This window comes from Lepidochelys olivacea (assembly GCF_965140295.1).
Source record: "Lepidochelys olivacea isolate rLepOli2 genome assembly, chromosome: 6".
Taxonomy (NCBI): domain Eukaryota; kingdom Metazoa; phylum Chordata; order Testudines; family Cheloniidae; genus Lepidochelys; species Lepidochelys olivacea.
The window spans coordinates 86536638-86552349 of record NC_140416.1 but is presented as its reverse complement, the minus strand read 5'-3'; the positions used below and the strand labels follow the sequence as shown (position 1 = coordinate 86552349).

At 51.3% G+C, this 15712-nt stretch overlaps 3 protein-coding genes across 8 annotated transcripts in view; 2 read left to right on the top strand and 1 right to left on the bottom strand.

The window, feature by feature from the left end:
• Nucleotides 1–3274, top strand: part of NEK9 (NIMA related kinase 9) — a 34746-nt gene extending 31472 nt beyond the window's left edge. Inside the window, exons 21-22 of one of the 3 annotated variants that reach the window (XM_084632364.1) lie at nt 49–258; nt 746–3274. In XM_084632364.1, the coding sequence (XP_084488490.1) occupies nt 49–258; nt 746–868 (333 nt within the window). In that variant the 3' untranslated portion in view covers nt 869–3274. Of the gene's footprint in view, nt 1–45; nt 259–745 lie in introns of all 3 variants that reach the window. The other 2 variants (XM_084632365.1, XM_084632363.1) reach the window with 2 other exon arrangements.
• Nucleotides 3275–7060: 3786 nt separating this feature from the next.
• ZC2HC1C (zinc finger C2HC-type containing 1C) lies at nt 7061–12955 on the bottom strand. 2 transcript variants are annotated; one of them, XM_084632366.1, is made up of 3 exons: nt 12823–12955; nt 9390–10674; nt 7061–7997 (listed from the first exon to the last, which is right to left on the bottom strand). In XM_084632366.1, the coding sequence occupies exons 2-3, from the start codon at nt 10665–10667 to the stop codon at nt 7737–7739; spliced, it is 1539 nt and encodes a 512-aa protein (XP_084488492.1). In that variant the 5' UTR covers nt 10668–10674; nt 12823–12955; the 3' UTR covers nt 7061–7736. The 2 variants fall into 2 exon arrangements, with proteins under 2 accessions (XP_084488492.1, XP_084488493.1); XM_084632367.1 differs by lacking the exon at nt 12823–12955 and having other exon boundaries at nt 9390–10829.
• ACYP1 (acylphosphatase 1) lies at nt 11894–15679 on the top strand. 3 transcript variants are annotated; one of them, XM_084632371.1, is made up of 3 exons: nt 11894–12154; nt 13521–13616; nt 14602–15679. In XM_084632371.1, the coding sequence occupies exons 2-3, from the start codon at nt 13533–13535 to the stop codon at nt 14815–14817; spliced, it is 300 nt and encodes a 99-aa protein (XP_084488497.1). In that variant the 5' UTR covers nt 11894–12154; nt 13521–13532; the 3' UTR covers nt 14818–15679. The 3 variants fall into 3 exon arrangements, with proteins under 3 accessions (XP_084488497.1, XP_084488496.1, XP_084488495.1); XM_084632370.1 differs by lacking the exon at nt 11894–12154 and adding an exon at nt 12979–13080; XM_084632369.1 differs by lacking the exon at nt 11894–12154 and having other exon boundaries at nt 13129–13616.
• Nucleotides 15680–15712: the final 33 nt, after the last annotated feature.

Below are 15712 nucleotides of genomic sequence, written 5' to 3'. Positions count from 1 at the left end.
ACATTGCGCACACATACAAACTCACTCCCCCGTCTCTCTCTGCAGCAGATGTGTTCAGCTCCAGCCCTGCCCTGTGTGGAAGGAAAGGCAATGTCTCCAGCTGCAGCCTGTGTGTGCAGCACTTTGCAAACTGAGGTGGAGCGGCTGCAGGGGTTGGTGTTACAGTGTCTGGCTGACCAACAGAAGCTGCAGCAGGAAACCAGTCGTCTCAGTGCCCAGCTCCAGAGGTTCTGCAGGGGGACGGAGGGAATGCAGCAGGTGAGGACATCCCTTGGGTGAGGCATTCAGGCTGAGAACCCTCACACCCCTTGGAAGGTGTGTGTGCAGGGGTAGAGAACTTTGATCCTGGTTCTGGTTGGATGGCGGGGGGAGAGAAGAGGAAGAGCTTTTAATCAAACTCAAATCTCTTCAGGCAGCCGGAGATGGGACAGAGCAGAGAGGTGTAGGGTAAAAATTCCTTGTGCCTGTTGCTCTTGGTCAGCTGCAAAGACACTCTAATTTACTCTATGGCAATAATTTAATAGCAATACAGCCATGAGGCAGGTACTTCAGTGCCTAAGGGGTTTTGAGCAACTTGTATTTCTCCTCCCCAAGAAGAGGGGAGCAGTTAGATGTAGCGTGCCCTGGCTGGGATTGCCATAGTAGCTCTCTTCGTGATGGTAGAAACTTGCATCTGGAGTAGCCAGTAAATTGTGTATAGCCAGCAGCTGAGTTCTGGGAGTGACTGACTGTTTTGTCTGGACAGCTGCAGGCTCATTCCAAAGGAACCCAGACAACCAAAGAAGAGATGGAAACTGATCCAAAAACTGACTTGGATTCAGATTCCTGGTGTCTCTTGGGAACGGACTCATGCCGCTCCAGTCTCTAGTCTCCTGAGCCTACTGGGATCCATCCAACTTCACAACACACTAACTGAATGCAGAAAGCGGCTTTCCTGGCTTCAGGTCACTCACTGATAAGGAGCGAGGGCGGAGGCTCCAGAGCAGCACCCATGTACGTTTGGTGGGAGACACCTCCGTTAAATATGATCTAGGAGTGAGTTTTGAGAGGGGTAGGGTCCTGAGTTCTGGGCAATGGTCAGCTCAGTGATTATGGCAGCAGCAGCTCTTCTCTGTACCTCATCCATCAATCCTGCCCTTGAGGCAAGACGACCCTGGACCCATCATGGTGATGGCTCCAGTAGCAGCTTGTGGCCCTTTTGTTTCACTGCTTCCTAAGAGCTGCCCTTGGGACCCCAGCATTAGTCACTGCACCTCTAGGTGAGAGAGCGAGAACCATTGAGTACGGAAGCTGGCTGAACCCTAACTCCCCACTTTCACTTTAGAGCAGTGAACTCTGAGCTGCTCCCAGCCATTATGACAACGGACAGGGCCCTGCCTGTGGAACAGCTCAATGCTGCTCACGGGCAAACAGAGCCTTGAATGTGTGTTACTCTGGAGGCAGTGGGGAGATGGTGATAGAAAGCATGCCCCTGTCCTGAGATGCAGCCTTTGTCCATACAGCTGTGTGCCCTAGTCCTACAGATGAAGTTTAAATGCTTTATTCTGAGGGCCTAGCACTCAGCTAATGCTTTCCACCCTCCAAGCACTGCACAAAAAGGAAAATTGGATTTAGTTTCCAGTTGTAGCAGAGGGAACTGCTTGAGATAGGGTTCTTGAGTTCAGACTGGCTGCTTCCTAACCAGAAAAGGTGTGTCTGGATCTCAGGCTGTGGCACACTCATTACTCCATCTGTTCAGCTAGTTTTGGGTGCCAGAGCTCCTCTTGTCATGTCTGGTTTCTCAGAGTGAGTCCATTGCTGCTCCTGGCTTTGTTTCTACTTATCCCTCGCCGTAGGCTGGCACAGTCTCAATGCTGGTGTGGGCCTCGTCAGTATTTTTTTCCCCTCCATTGTTTTGACAAAGTGGGAGCACAGCTGTCCTCTCAGCATGGGTCTCTACTGCAGTGCACACAGAAGGCATCTTTCCCAGGGCAGTAGATGGTTAGGCCTCAGTCTAAAGCTCACCCCTTCTCTAGTTGCACAAGGTTCTCTCTTCCAAGGAACTTGAAGTGGCCTGACATTTGAGACTTTCCCATATCCCTAGTAGGGAATGAAAGAGTTTTCTAAATTGTTTAAAAAATTGGCTTGGGGTGGATTTTTGGGTTGGGAAGGGCCTCACCCTTCCCCAAGGTGGGGCTTCTAGGAAGCAGAGTCTTCTCCTCCCATGCAATGGGGTGGGGTTGCGATTTCATTATCCCTAAAACTGTCTCCATCACCGGTGTGTCTCTAGTTTTGCCTTGAATCTTTCAATGAGAGCTATTTCACCTGCCTTAGACTTTTCTTCCCTTGTGGGGACTGTTTAAGGGTGCTAACGTCTTTCTTGATGAAATTCTCTACCTGGGGACAGATGCCAAAGCATCCTGCTTGGAATCAGTGCTCTCTTAGGTTCTTCTCTAGTGCCTATCACTGTAGTATACTAGAGCTGAATCAAATGCAGTCTGTTCTGAGCAGCAACCTGGGCAGAGTTAGACCTCAGTCTGGCTGTCCTTATCATTGTAGAGCGGGAAGGAGAGAGACAGCCCCAATGTAGGGTCTTGAATGCCAGAAGTTCAAGCGTTGCTTGGTTACTGTTGGTGATACTGCCTTCTCTTCTCCCATATGTATTGGAGTCAGTTCTCAGGTTAGGAGTCCCAGCATAAGAATTCTGTTGCTGCAGTGGAGATGGAGTCTGTCATGTTGCAGCAGTGGCTTTGAGAAGGAGTGAAGTGCTAAGCCTAAGCCATGTCCAATAAGCGACCACCAAGCTGATGGGAGTTGCTCTCCTGCAGTGCACTGCTATCTCCTTTCTCAATGCTCTACAGCTGGAAAGACTGGATTCCCCTTGGATCTAGTAGAGGATTCAGATCCCTGGCAGAGGGTGTCCTGTGCTCCACAACCTCATATGTGCCTTAGAGGATTCACGCTATCCAAGTTGTGCCTATTAGAGACCACTGATTTTCACACCAGCTAGCTGTGCAACCAGATAAGCAGTTTAAACCCAGTTTTGGGCAGGAAAGTGAAGGGCAAGTGGGTAGAAGTGCCTTTGCACAGTTTCAAAACCCTTTTGACTTCTCCCCTTTTTGCACTGCTAGCTCCATATGTCAGTCTCCTGCTAGTTTTGCTCTTGAGTTGTTATAGTGGAACACGACTTATGCCTGCTCTGACACTGGCAGAATAACTAGTTTGTCATTATCTTTCTTTGAAAGATTAAAGAGTGGAGTGGTTTGTAGTTTGTTTAAATAAATGTTTAAACTAATTCTCCGGTGTGTTCTGACTCTGTGCATATTCCCACCTCGTCTCCAGGCAGAATCTCGGCTTGGAGGGGATCTCCTGTGTTTTCATTCCACCAAGAGGTGTGGGGAAAGTGTGCACGCAGTCAGCTTAGGGGAAGGTTCATTGCTGTGAAAAAGTGGCAAGTTTTGCTTTACTAGGGACAGCTACATGAAAAGAGGCTGTGTCCCATGAGACACCTGGTCTCTTGATGCTGCTTCTCTTCCTGATGATGCCATTTTTACCACAGCTCCAATGGTGCCATGTGGGGTATGAGCAGCAGGAAGAGATGGGTCCAAAGGAACAAAATCCTGGTTCTCTTAGAAGAGCTTTTACTAGAGTGTTAAGTCTCCCACAGTCACCTATTCAGTAGTTGTAATAAGTGGCACTGCTGCCAGTTCTGATTATTTATTTGCATTACCACAGCACCTAAGAGCATCAGTCATAGATCAGGGTCCCATTGTGCTGGGTGCTGTAAAAACAGAATATTAAAAACTCTGAGTTTTTAATCAGGGTCTCCTGTATTCAATGGTATCTGTATGCCTGCCTGAGTCTGCAGACAAACTGAAACGATAGCTCAACAAGAGCAGTGAACTGGCCATTGTTGACTCTGAAACATAAAGAGGGCAAGCCAATTATCTCCTGGCATAATTCCATTGACTTCAGTGATGTAACCCCAGCAGACAATTTGGTCTACAACTTCAATGTCACCATTAACTATTTAAACTGCTCATCTTTTTCACAGAAACTTGCCGAGTGTGTTTATCCCACAATCCCAAACTGCCTCCCACAACTTCCCAAGAGCCCCATTATCCCTACCAACTTCCCCTGCTGACTTCTGTGATGCAGATCAGCATTGTTGACACCGTCAGCCTTTGGCACACTGAGAACAGGGTGAGGATCATGTAAAATTGGATTTAATATAAACACATCACAGGGGTTACGATACTGATTTTCTTAAACTAGTTTCGTGTTTAGTTCATTTTAAAAATTAATTTATCAGTTCAGATGAATTTCCACTCTCCCCCCTTCCCCATTTTCTTGCTATTTACTCCTCTCCAGCCTTCCTGTGACCTCACTGCTATCCCATAATAATAAAACCAGAAATGGAGTTACTAAGCCATGTGCCCAGCCTCCCATGATCACTCTGCATGTATGTTGAACTCATTTCAGACCCTGTCTCTGGATTTTAATATTTCTTCCTAGGCTGTAAGCTCTTCAGTGCTTGCACAGTGCCCAGCACCATCCAGCTTTAACACTAATTGGGGCTTTTGAGCACTACCATAGTGTCCCAAGGGGGGGAGCTTCGCCCACTTATCTTGGGGACAGGAGGTCTCCTATTTCTTTGGGAGACTATTCCACACCTCACAGTCAAGGACTATTTCCAAATATCCAGCCTCTGACTAAGCCTAGTTCAGTCTGGCCCCTGTGTATCTTCCCCAGGTTGTGCTGAGTTGGGGCAGGACCACCATGTGCCTTGAAGAAAAAGTTACTGGGCTTGTTTGTTCATTTTCTGCTCTCGTGAATTACTTGTTCTTCCATTGGTATCCCTACACTGCTTGGGACCCACCTGCTAGGACTTTGTTAGTACTGAACAACCTGCTACTTACATAGGGCCTAAAGACATCTGCTAGCCTGGATGCTCTCCATGGAAAACTGAGGCTGGAAAGAACCTTGCATCAGAGTCCAAGTTCGTGTACCTGGTAAGTAATCCCTTTGTAACAGTCACCCTGTAGCCTAAAGGCCCTGTCCTAGCTCTAGGAGTCTTTACCATTCCACAGTTGACACTGGAACAAGCACACTTGGGCTGAAAGATGCCTCTCCAAATACTAAGTAAGTGGCTGGTGGTGCATAGCTCCCCTGCTACTATGAGGCCTCATCTGTAAGCTTTCTGCCCCAAGGAATTCCTGTGCTGAAGCTGCATTTTATGGGTCCCGCTCCCCAGTCTGCTCTTCCGATTAAAGAGATGGTATGTCAAACATGGCCCCAAATTAAGGGTTTTGCATGTTTAAAAGCAAAATGTTACTGACCCAAAGTCCAATAGAAACAGTCCAAGGATTTTCCTGAATTCCAGTGGAAACAAGCTAAATAAATCCTCCTGTGGGCTATTGCAGGAGAAGCACAGAATGAGCCTACCTGCTCTGTTTTCATTGTTCAGCTCAAAAACAAACAGGACTGAGCACAAAAAGCAGCTGAGAGAGGGAAGCAGTTCTGGATTCTGCCTCTAGGGACTGTTAGAAACAGAGGGAAGGAAAGTTGTAATTTGTACGTTGTTCTAATGTACTAATGTCATTTATCTTCCCAGTCTCTCTGCAAGGAAACTACCTTCCCTGACTTATCCAAACTACTGTATCATCCCACACAAGGCCTCACTACTGTAGGAACCGAGAACTCCCTCCCACCTGCTCTTCCCAGAGACAGCCACACAGGCTTGGTGGATGAAGCTGGAGAGTTGATCTTTGGGGGCTTTCATGTGCCAGCATCTGCAGCTAAACAGCAGTAGAATTCCAGCCCACTCCCCAGCTGTTTTGAAGGCAGGCGCTTCCTTCAGCACAGTCAGGGTGTTAACGTATAAATATCAGGTTTCGGAGTGGTAGCCATGTTAATCTGTATCAGCAAAAGCAAGGAGGAGTCCTTGTGGCATCTTAGAGCAGGGGCGGGCAAACTTTTTGGTCTGAGGGCTGCATCTGGTTTCCAAAATTGTATGGAGGGCCAATCAGGGGAGGCTGTGCCTCTCCAAATAGCCAGGCATGACCTGGCCCCTGCCCCCTATCCAAACCCCACTGCTTCTTGCCCCTAGGACTCCTGCCCCATCCAACCCCCTGCTCTCTGTCCCTGACTGCCTCTGGACCCCCCACCCTAGCTGCCCCATCCAACCCCTCCTCATTCCTGACTGCCACCCCTCCCTGACCACCCCCAGACCCTCCACCCCTAACTGCCCCTTGCCACCCCCTCTCCTTCCTGACTGCCCCCCCCCATCCAGGACCCCTGCCCCATGCAACAACCCCTTTTCCCTGACCACCCCTGGAACACCCACCCCTGACTGCTCCCTGCCACCCCATCCAACCCCTCCTTTCATTCCTGACTGCCCCCCTGGGACCTGTACCCCACCCACCCCTCCTGCTCCCTGGCCCCTGACTGCCCCTGCTGCTGCATCCAACCCCTCCTCTCCTTCCTGACTGCCCCCCCAGGACCCCTGCCCCCATTCAATCCCCCTGTTCCCTGCCCTCTGACCGCCCCGACCCCTATCCACACTCCTGGCTCCTAACCACCACCCTGAACTCCCCTGCCCTTTATCCAACCCCCCCCCCCAGCTCCTTGCCCCCTTATCTCGCTGCCTGGAGCACCGGTGGCTGGCAGCATGGCTGCACCAGGACAGGCAGCCATGCCGCATAGCACAGAGCACTGGGTCAGGCCGGACTCTGCAGCTGCGCCCCCAGGAGCTCACAGCCCTACTGCCCAGAGCATTGTGCTGGCGGCACAGTGAGCTGAGGCAGCAGGGGGATTAGCCTCCTGGGCCAGGAGCTCAGGGGCTGGGCAGGAGGGTCCCATGGGCCAGATGCAGCCCACGGGCCATAGTTTGCCCACCTCTGCCTCAGAGCCTAACAAATTTATTTGGGCAGAAGCTTTCGTGAGCTAAAACCCACTTCATCCAATGCATGGAGTGAAAAAACCAGTAAGCAGAATTCATGTGCTATGAATTCTGCTTACTGTTTTTTTCACTCCATGCAGCTGCTGAAGTGGGTTTTAGCCCACAAAAGCTTCTGCCCAAATAAATTTGTTAGGCTCTAAGGTGTTTAGGCCTCCTCATTGTTTATACAAATATCAGTTTGATCTCAGCAGGGAAGGGGTATTTTTGTGTGGCTGGTTCAAGGCTGAGCACTGGCTGTGCCTAACTAAAGGGCTTCTTTCCATCTGTGAAATCTGGATGACCTCTGCCCCACACTGTGTACTACTTCATGTCAGAGGAAAGAGCCCTCAACCTTCCACCCCCACCACCTGCCCATAGCCCCAACCATGATTCTGAGGACCAGCCTATCCATGGTGGTTCTTCCCTTGCTGCTGTCCTACCGACAACCCCATTCCCTACACAAGGGACATCATGGTAATCTCCTCCCACTCACAGCAAGACCCAGCAATCTCTTCCATCAAGAGAACTAGAACTCCTTGTGAAGAGCTGTAGAAGGGGAAGAAATGGGAACCAGCAGCAGTAGGGTAGTGGCCTAAACTGTCATGGACCTATCTGCACACACTCAGGAACCACTGGCTGCAGCTCAAAGTACAAGCACTTTAGTATTCTGTTCATGGGGCCTGAGCTTCTTACTCACGTTACATGGGGATCTCTTAAAAGTTAGCAGCCTGCTTGGGGGATGGGAAGAACACAAAGCTTCCTCTAGATGGAAGCCAGTTTGGGAGAGGGAGCTAGGATTCACTGCAGTGTGTCATCCTTAACGTCTCCTTTGTGGTGGTGGTGGGGGTCGGTTCTTGATGGTCTTGCATTTGGGAATATGTCTCTCAGCCACCTTGGGTGCAAAGCGGCGGTTGCAGTGGGGGCAGGAGATATAGTCTGGGTTCTCTACAGGGGGCAGTGGTGGCAGGTCTGAGAGCTTCCCCCCTTTGGAGATCACATGCTGCATCTCACGGGCCTGGCGGAGGGTCCGGATGAAAGACTCATGCTTTTGTCTCCAGTTTGTCTTGGGTGGCTCATTCTGCACAGAAGGGGAAGAGTGATTAGTATAGATGGCAGGAGCTATAACTGGGCTGGCTCCAGGTCCTGCGCCTTTACTCACCATCTTCTCAGAGAGGGCCCAACCCCATACTCAGCCCTGACCCCACCTCCAGTGCAGCAAACCCCCAGATTGGTACCACTCCTTTAAGGCAGCCAAGACAGATGGTGGTTGTCAAGAGAAGGTATCAGTCACCAGGAGCAGGGGAAAATAGCCACTTAAAGGGAGCCTGCAGAAGTGAGGCCAAGATACACCAGGCAGGGGCTGCTGGAGCTTGGCTGAGGGATGTTAATGTTCCCCTTGCCATTGGTTTGTTTTAACAATAGGCTTTTAGATCAGGTCCCAGCCTGCCCCCCAATAGCAGCCCCAATTATACTGCAGCTCCCCCAACCTAAACACAGCAGACCCCCCCCCCCTCCCACCAATAAGAGGTTGCCCCCGCTGGGAGCATCCTGGAGTGGGTTGAGCCCCTTTCAGTAGGAGGAGATTCTTCCCTTTGCACGGTGTAAAAGGCCCAGAAATGGCATAGGTCCTGGAAGGATTTTTATAGTGAGGGTGCTGAGAGCCATTAAGCAAAACTGTAAACCCTGTAAATGATGGAAACCACTACAAACCAGCAGGTGCAGCACCCCCTGTTCCAGCACCTATGGGAAGTGGAGGGGGGGGTCCTGATCTCCCCCTTGCTGCTGAGAGTGCCCCAGTCAGGATTGCCTAGTTGCTAGTCTTGGCCAGTGGTGGATTAACTGTGCCCAGGAGCCCAGGCCAATTTGGGGGCACCCCAAACCCCTGGCAGAAGCCCGGTTGTCCCAGCAGGAGCCCCAAGCCCAGTTCTGGGGCTGCTGAAGCACAGAAGTGAGGGTGTACCACCCTCATTTCTGTGCTGCCTCAGGGGGTGGATCTGATCTCCCCACCAAGAGCATCTGTGCAGGGGAAGGACACGTCCTGCCCAGCCCAGCCTGGACTAGGAGCTACCAGCTGGGGTAGTCCCAACAGCACACAGAGATTGGATTTCACGGGGAAAGGCTTATTTCACAGTCCAGGACATGTTTTTCAGTGTCATGAAATTAGTAGGGCCCTACCTATGAGCAAGTTCTTTCATACCCCTTCATTATTTTGGAGATCAGGTGACTATCTCCAGGAAGTTTCAGTGTCCTAAACCAAGCCCCTTAAACCTTCTAATGCTGGATCCTGTCCATGGGCTCGTTGCTGGCTTATCCCTTAAAGGTGTCTATATTCTAGTGGGCCTGAATGGAGTGTCAGGAGCATAGTAAGTATTATTAAAACAGATATAATTCCATCCTTCTTAAAGAGGGTTCCAAGGGGGAAGGACTGATCCACCCCCAGGCCAACCAGTTGCCTGGAAGTGCATGTTACCTGGGTGGTGTTTTTGCCCTTCCAGTGCTGATATTGCTCCAGCTCAGTTCCCCTGGCTCTGGCCATGCTTGAATCAAATACTTTCCTCTTGGAGCCTTGGCTTTTGCTGCAAACATACATGTGCTTCTCCAGCCGGAGGTGGAGAAACCTACGCCCACAGAAGCCACACTCTCCCAGCTCTCCCTGCTCCGCGCCAATGGGAGCCTGTGAATGCAACAGTTCTGCTGCAGGGTCTTGTTCTGAGGGGGCTGCTGCAGGTGTACCTTGGCTGTGTTTCATGACCAACTTTGAACAGGAGGCCATGCTCTCCAAAGACATGTGCTCTTGAATTTTGCTGTTGCTGGCCACCAGCCGCCCCTTCTTGAGTCTCTCTATGCCCAGCACATGGGGAAGGTGGGTATTGTTTGGCACAGGCATGGCACCCTCTGGAGACTGCTCCCAATCACAGTCCCCCTCACTGGGCCTGGCTGTAGCCCTGAAAATGTTCCCTCCAGAAAGCCCTGCCGCTTTCCTCTCTTGCATCCTCAGACCCTCTCTCTCCTTTCTCTCTTCCACCTCCACCTGCTGCTTCTCTCTCTGGATCCGCCTGAGCTCCTCCTCTGTTCTCCTCAGCTTCTCCCTGAGGAGGGCCTCTTTCCTTCGGATCTCCTCCTCCAGGCTCTGCCCAGCTGCCTCCAGCCTTTGGATGTAACCCAACTCTGCCCTGCTTGGATGTGTGGCTGACTGCTTAGGCTGCTCTGCTGCCAAAGGAGATGGGAATACAGCTGGTTGGGCCCTGGCTGCTGGCAACTTTCCTCTCTTCTTTGAGCTAGATCTATTGCTGGGAGATTCAGCCATGGGTGGTGAGCTCCTGAGCAGACCTGTGCTGACCACTGGAACACTCTCAGCCTTGCGGTGAAAGACTGGTTTCAAAGGGTAGGACCGGTCCACCCCTTCTCTCCGCCTGGCTGCCCACTTGGAGGGCAAAGTACTGGTCTGGCTGGTGAGATACCTGCTGTGGGGTCCAGCAGAGTAGAAGCCTTCTAGTCCAGAGTCTTGCTGGTTGCTCCCAGAAAAGAGAGAGCAGGAATAACTCCGGCTTTTGCAGATGCAAAGATCCTTCAGTTTTTCCTCCTTGTCACGCAGGAGTTGCTGCTGGAAGTTGTTCTTCAGATGTTCTAGCTGGGACTGGTGCCCAAGGGCCTTGGGATGGTATCTCTTCTGCCCTGTCAATGGAAGACTGGGAGCTGCCACCATAGAATCCACAGGTGGACACACAGCCAGTTGCAGCTGAGCCATTCAGTGCCTGTGGTAGAACATTGGGGCAAAAACACATTATAAACATGTTTGTTCCCAAGCTGGGGCTTCCTCCCCCAAAATCAACGCTCTAGAGTAGGAGTGGACAAACGTTTTCCCAGATGTGGCCCTCAGGCCAATAGAAATTGTATGGCAGGCCATGAATGTTCACAAAATTGGGGTTAGGGTGTGGGAGGGGGTGAGGGCTCTGGTTGGGGCTGTGCGCTCCAGGGTTGGGCCAGAAATGAGGAGTTCAGGGTGCAGGAGGGGGCTCCAGGCTGGGGAGTGGGAGGTGAGCTCTGGGGTGGGGATGGGGAATTTGGGGTGTAGGAGGGTGCTCTGGGCTGGGATGGAGGGGTATCATGGCTGGGGCAGGGGTGCAAGCTCTGGGATGGGGCTGGGGATGAGGGGTTTGGGGTGGAGGAGGGTGCTCCAGGCTGGGATCAAGGGGTTCAGAGGGGGATCAGGGCTGGGCTGCGAGGGGCTCAGGTGTGCAAGAGGCTCCCGGAAGCAACGGCATGTCCCTTCTCCGGCTCCTATGCGAAGGCACGGCCAGCCTGCTCTGCATGCTGCCCCATCTGCTGGCACCGCCCCTGCAGCTCCCACTGGAGCACCGGGGGGGGCCATTGGAGCCGGGGGGGGGGGCATACCACGGCTTCCAGGAGCCGCATGGAGCAGCCCCTGACCCTGTGACCCAGCAAGAGCTCGAGGGCTGGTTTAAAATGACTGACGGGCCAGATCTGGCCTGCGGGCCATAGTTTGCCCACCCCTGCTCTAGAGGCAGCAGCCTGAACAGCCCAAAGGACATTAATGGAGCTTTGGAGAGCTTGTGTGATTACTCTGCCCTCTGTGAGCCTTCCCTGAGGTGCAGGGCCTCTTTGAAGGCCTCTCCTGGTTTTACCTGTGGAATTCTCTAATGCAGTTGGAAATAAATTGCTTCTTTCTCTGCCTGTGCAATGTCTTGCTACGAAAGCAGCAGGAATGTGCTCAGCCAGCAGGGAAGTCTATTGCCCAAAAATATCTGTTAAGTCCCCTCCATGGTTCCTCCCTTTAGAATTTGCAACACCAGCTAGAGAAGCAAGTGTTCTTTGGATTCTGGCAACACAGATTCTTATATGCTACAGGTAGAGTCAACATACAGAAACCTCCAGAAGCAGGTTACCCTGCTCCTGCAGCATGCTCTCCTACAGCACACAGCCTGAACAAATAACTTGAGGTTCCTATAGGGCAAGGCCAATTATACACCATCACAAGCATATATGGAGCTTTACAAACCAGCACAAAGCCACTGCCCTTAGGAGTGTAATCTAAGCTAAGAGTACAGCAGGGGATGATGAGGACATATAGGCTTTGGGCTGAGATATGCTCATGTAAAGGTCACATACTATTTGGTGGGTTTTTGATGTGGATTTATTTCTGGTCTAATCCCCAGCTGCTGAGAAGGCTGCTAGAATTCCAGTGGCACGCCCACTGACTGCAACAACTTTCAGGTAGGTACTGGTGGCAGTGTACCCTTTGCTACAACTTAGCTCTGAAGAAGTCATGTGCTCTTAAAAATCGTACTTGTAGCACTATGATTGGGGTGGGTGTACAAACATCCAACATTTGCTTCATGGCATCAAGTTTTACCAATTTGGACAAGTGGTTACAGAAGTTTTTAATTTGAATTCAAAACAATTGTTGAACAGCTGATTGGTGGAAAGGGACTGTGACAGCAGCAGTGATTTTGCCAATTAAGGGATAAAACAAGTAATAAGAGAGGAAGCTCTTAACTGGGCATTTAATTGGGTTCTAAGCGGGCAAGTGTCTGCGGTAACCTGCAAGCTTCAGCTATCTTGGAACCCAGTTTTACCTTCTAATTACTGTGCCTTTGATAGGGCACTGTAAGTTCTGTTGTGTTTTAAATTAAAACACTGGAGCTGCAAGGGGTCAGCTGGGTTCTGAAGTCAGTCAGCACTGTTTGTGGTCCTGTTTTTGTGATCGGGCACCCCACGGAACGCCCTCCCCGGCCCCCGGCGAGCGAGGCTGTCCAGATACGCTCCGACACCCCGGCAGCAGCCCCCGCCCTGACTCCCGCCCTGGGAAAGGTCCCCCACGGGCGGGGTGCTGCCCTCACGCACCCCCAGGGAAACAAACGCCCCGTGGCCGCCATCCTCACCTGGGCCTCCAGCCGCGCTGGGCGGCTGCGGGCGCTGCGCACTGACTGTTTACTGCTGTTGCCTGGAAACCAGCACGCCAACGCTATCTCCAGCGTCGCTCTAGCCTCCCGCCGAGTCGGCCGCTCTGGCACTCGGCTCCGCTCTATGGTCTGGGGCGGCTCTGTTCCCGGCTCTATGACCCGACGGCGGCAAAAGCTGGCGCGCGCCACAGCGGTTGGGCGGTGCTAGTTCTCGCTCTGGCGGCGGGTCCCCGGCGGGTGAGTCCGGCGGGACCCGCGCCCGAAGGGCTCCGACCCGTCTCCCAGCCCTGCTGCTTTATTCGTGAAGTTGCGGATGGGGACAGGTCGTGGGCGGAGCCGGGACGCCTGCCCGGGGGGGCTGGCGGAGGCGTGACCCCGCCCCCAGGGCACGGCGGGGAGCCGGGGGCAGCTCTACCTACCTGCCTGCTGGGAGCGCCGAGTGGCTGCTCAGTGGCTCCTCCTTGGGCATGGGTCCTGGGACTTTAAGCTCCAAATAAGGCGCGGTTCCGGCCCGCCTGTCTCTCCCCCACCCTCCGGTCACTCCCTCTCTCCCAAGCCTCGTAATGCAGCCGCAGTGGGGCCCTGCGGGAAGCCCGTCTTGCCCGCGTGGGTGGGGAGGGCGGCAGCGGCATCCCCCTGGATCTCTGCTAATGGTCGCCGCTTTGTTTTTGTACCAGGCCTGCGTCACTATGGCTGAGGGCGACAGCCTCATCTCTGTGGACTATGAAGTCTTTGGGAAGGTCCAAGGAGTGTTCTTCCGCAAGCACACCCAGGTGTGTCTGCTGCAAATGTTTTGGAGCAGAGGGCGAGGCTGGCAGCTCAGCCAGGATGGGGCTGCTCAGGCACCTTGATCTAGGCACCATTGGGCGCAGGCTGTACTGAACTGGCATCTGCATTTGAATCTCAGCACAAGCTGGGCCTGAGCTGCCTTTCCCAAGTTGGCATTGGCCCTGTCTGCCCTGTAGCTGCTTATGTTTTCCCCTACTGCTCTATGTTTTCTCTTTTTGGGGTAGCTGCAGGAGTCACCAGTCTTGCCTTCTGGATCCATCATTTTTTGGGGGAGAGGAGTGGGGTGGTCCAGATGTTGGGTTGTGACTTGCTGAGGACTTGTCACACTAAATAAGTACAGCCCATTAAATTCCAGCTGCTAGAGTAAGAGTATTGTCTTGGGACTGGAGTGGTCTTGCTATTGCTGACCCTCCTAGAGAACAAAATCTGAGTTAAATTTTGTACTTTAATGAAAAACATTAACATTCAAGGCCAGTCTTTTCCTTTTGGAACCTCCCAGCCTGGGGAGTCACCTTACCCTCTTCCTGGTCAGCCAACATTCTGTTGTGATCTCCAAATGGTCTCCATCACAGACTCTTTCCATCAAAGGTCCCAGATGCTTTTGTGAGGCTGCTGGGTCATTTGTAAGTAATTCAGCTGAGACTGAGTCACTAGCATCATGGCTTTTATAGCCACAGCTGTGTTTTGTTTGGAATCTCTTGACACTGCCTGTTGCCAGTGACACCTGGATTGTATTCCCTAGGGGTAACTCAAGGGATGTATTGCAGGAGCTGTTTTCAATGTAAAGGTGTTACAATGGATAACTGGATTAATCCCAAAATACATTCTGTCTGGCTATTCCATGGGATTTCTCTTATCAATGGCTTTCCCATGGTCCTCCCTGGGGACTGATTCCTATAAAAAGATGTCAGTTTGTGGTCTGCCTTCAATTCAGATTAATCCCATCTTCATCTCCCATTTCCTTTCTAGGCTGAGGGTAAGAAGCTGGGGGTGGTTGGCTGGGTCCAAAACACCGAAGACGGCACTGTGCAAGGACAAATCCAAGGTCGCAGTGTCAAGGTACGGCAGCTGCAGGAATGGCTCAGGAAGACAGGAAGCCCCAAATCCCACATCGACCGAGCAGAATTCCGCAATGAGAAGAAGATTGTTGCACTGGAGTACAGGAACTTCAGTATTGTGAAATAACTAGACAGAAAGCACTGAGAAGGGAGTTGAGCTCTCAAAAACTTCCCCACCAACCTTTACTTGTTCAGTCAGATAGTGTCCAAATACAGAGAGCCCTTAGTTTTATCTTGTTACTCTTCTAATTTATTGTCTGTTTGTTATACTATTTAACCCTGAACCTTCCTGAATCCCATGGGCAGGAAAACAGGCAGACTAGAGGGTGAGACTGCCTTTAATAAAGGGATTGTTTGGAAACCCAACCTCTCATATCTGAATTTATTTGTAACCATTCAAACTCATTTTGCATTTTAGAGAACACACAGTCAGTATAGTATCCCATCTACTTCACAGAAGTCACATAACCAGCCTCGGAATTGATGCCTTAGAGGGCAGAACCATGGAATTTTGGCTTCTTCTAATACTAAATACTATTAAAGAATCATTTGCCTCTCTTTATTTTTTAAATTTCCAGTTCTCAGAAACATCTGTTTTATCTTCCATCCAGCAATGACTTGTAGTTGGCAGTTTCTGTTCTTTTGGGTGCATTGTGTGTACTTCACACCAGCATCATTAATGTTTTTGGGTGATAGTTGGCCAAGCTGGGGGAAAGCTTTTAGTGGTACTGCAACAACACCACCTGCAAGGGATATTGCTGCTGCTGCTTGTGATGTTTTTCAAAATTTATGAATGAATATAATAGGGCTGGTGCAAGACCAAAAGCCTAGAACTTGAAATCTTCTCTGTCCCCTCAGATCGGTAGAGTAGTAGCACAGCATGCCTTGCTGCTAATTCCTAGGAGGGAGAGGAGAATTCAGTCTGTGTAGCCAATTCAGTCTTTAGGCTCTATATTGAGACTGCCAATAAAGTGGTTGATTAAAACCAATTGTAGTAGTGGTGGTTTTGTCATATGGGTACT

Bases quoted from the DNA above. Each gene is read 5' to 3' on its own strand.
- ZC2HC1C (XM_084632366.1), bottom strand. From the start codon at position 10,667: ATGGCTCAGCTGCAACTGGCTGTGTGTCCACCTGTGGATTCTATGGTG. The intron at 7,998-9,389 runs GTAACATGCACT...CCTTCTGTGCAG, and splicing joins AGGGCAAAAACACCACCCAG to AATGAGCCACCCAAGACAAA.
- ACYP1 (XM_084632369.1), top strand. From the start codon at position 13,407: ATGCAGCCGCAGTGGGGCCCTGCGGGAAGCCCGTCTTGCCCGCGTGGG. The intron at 13,617-14,601 runs GTGTGTCTGCTG...TTTCCTTTCTAG, and splicing joins TCTTCCGCAAGCACACCCAG to GCTGAGGGTAAGAAGCTGGG.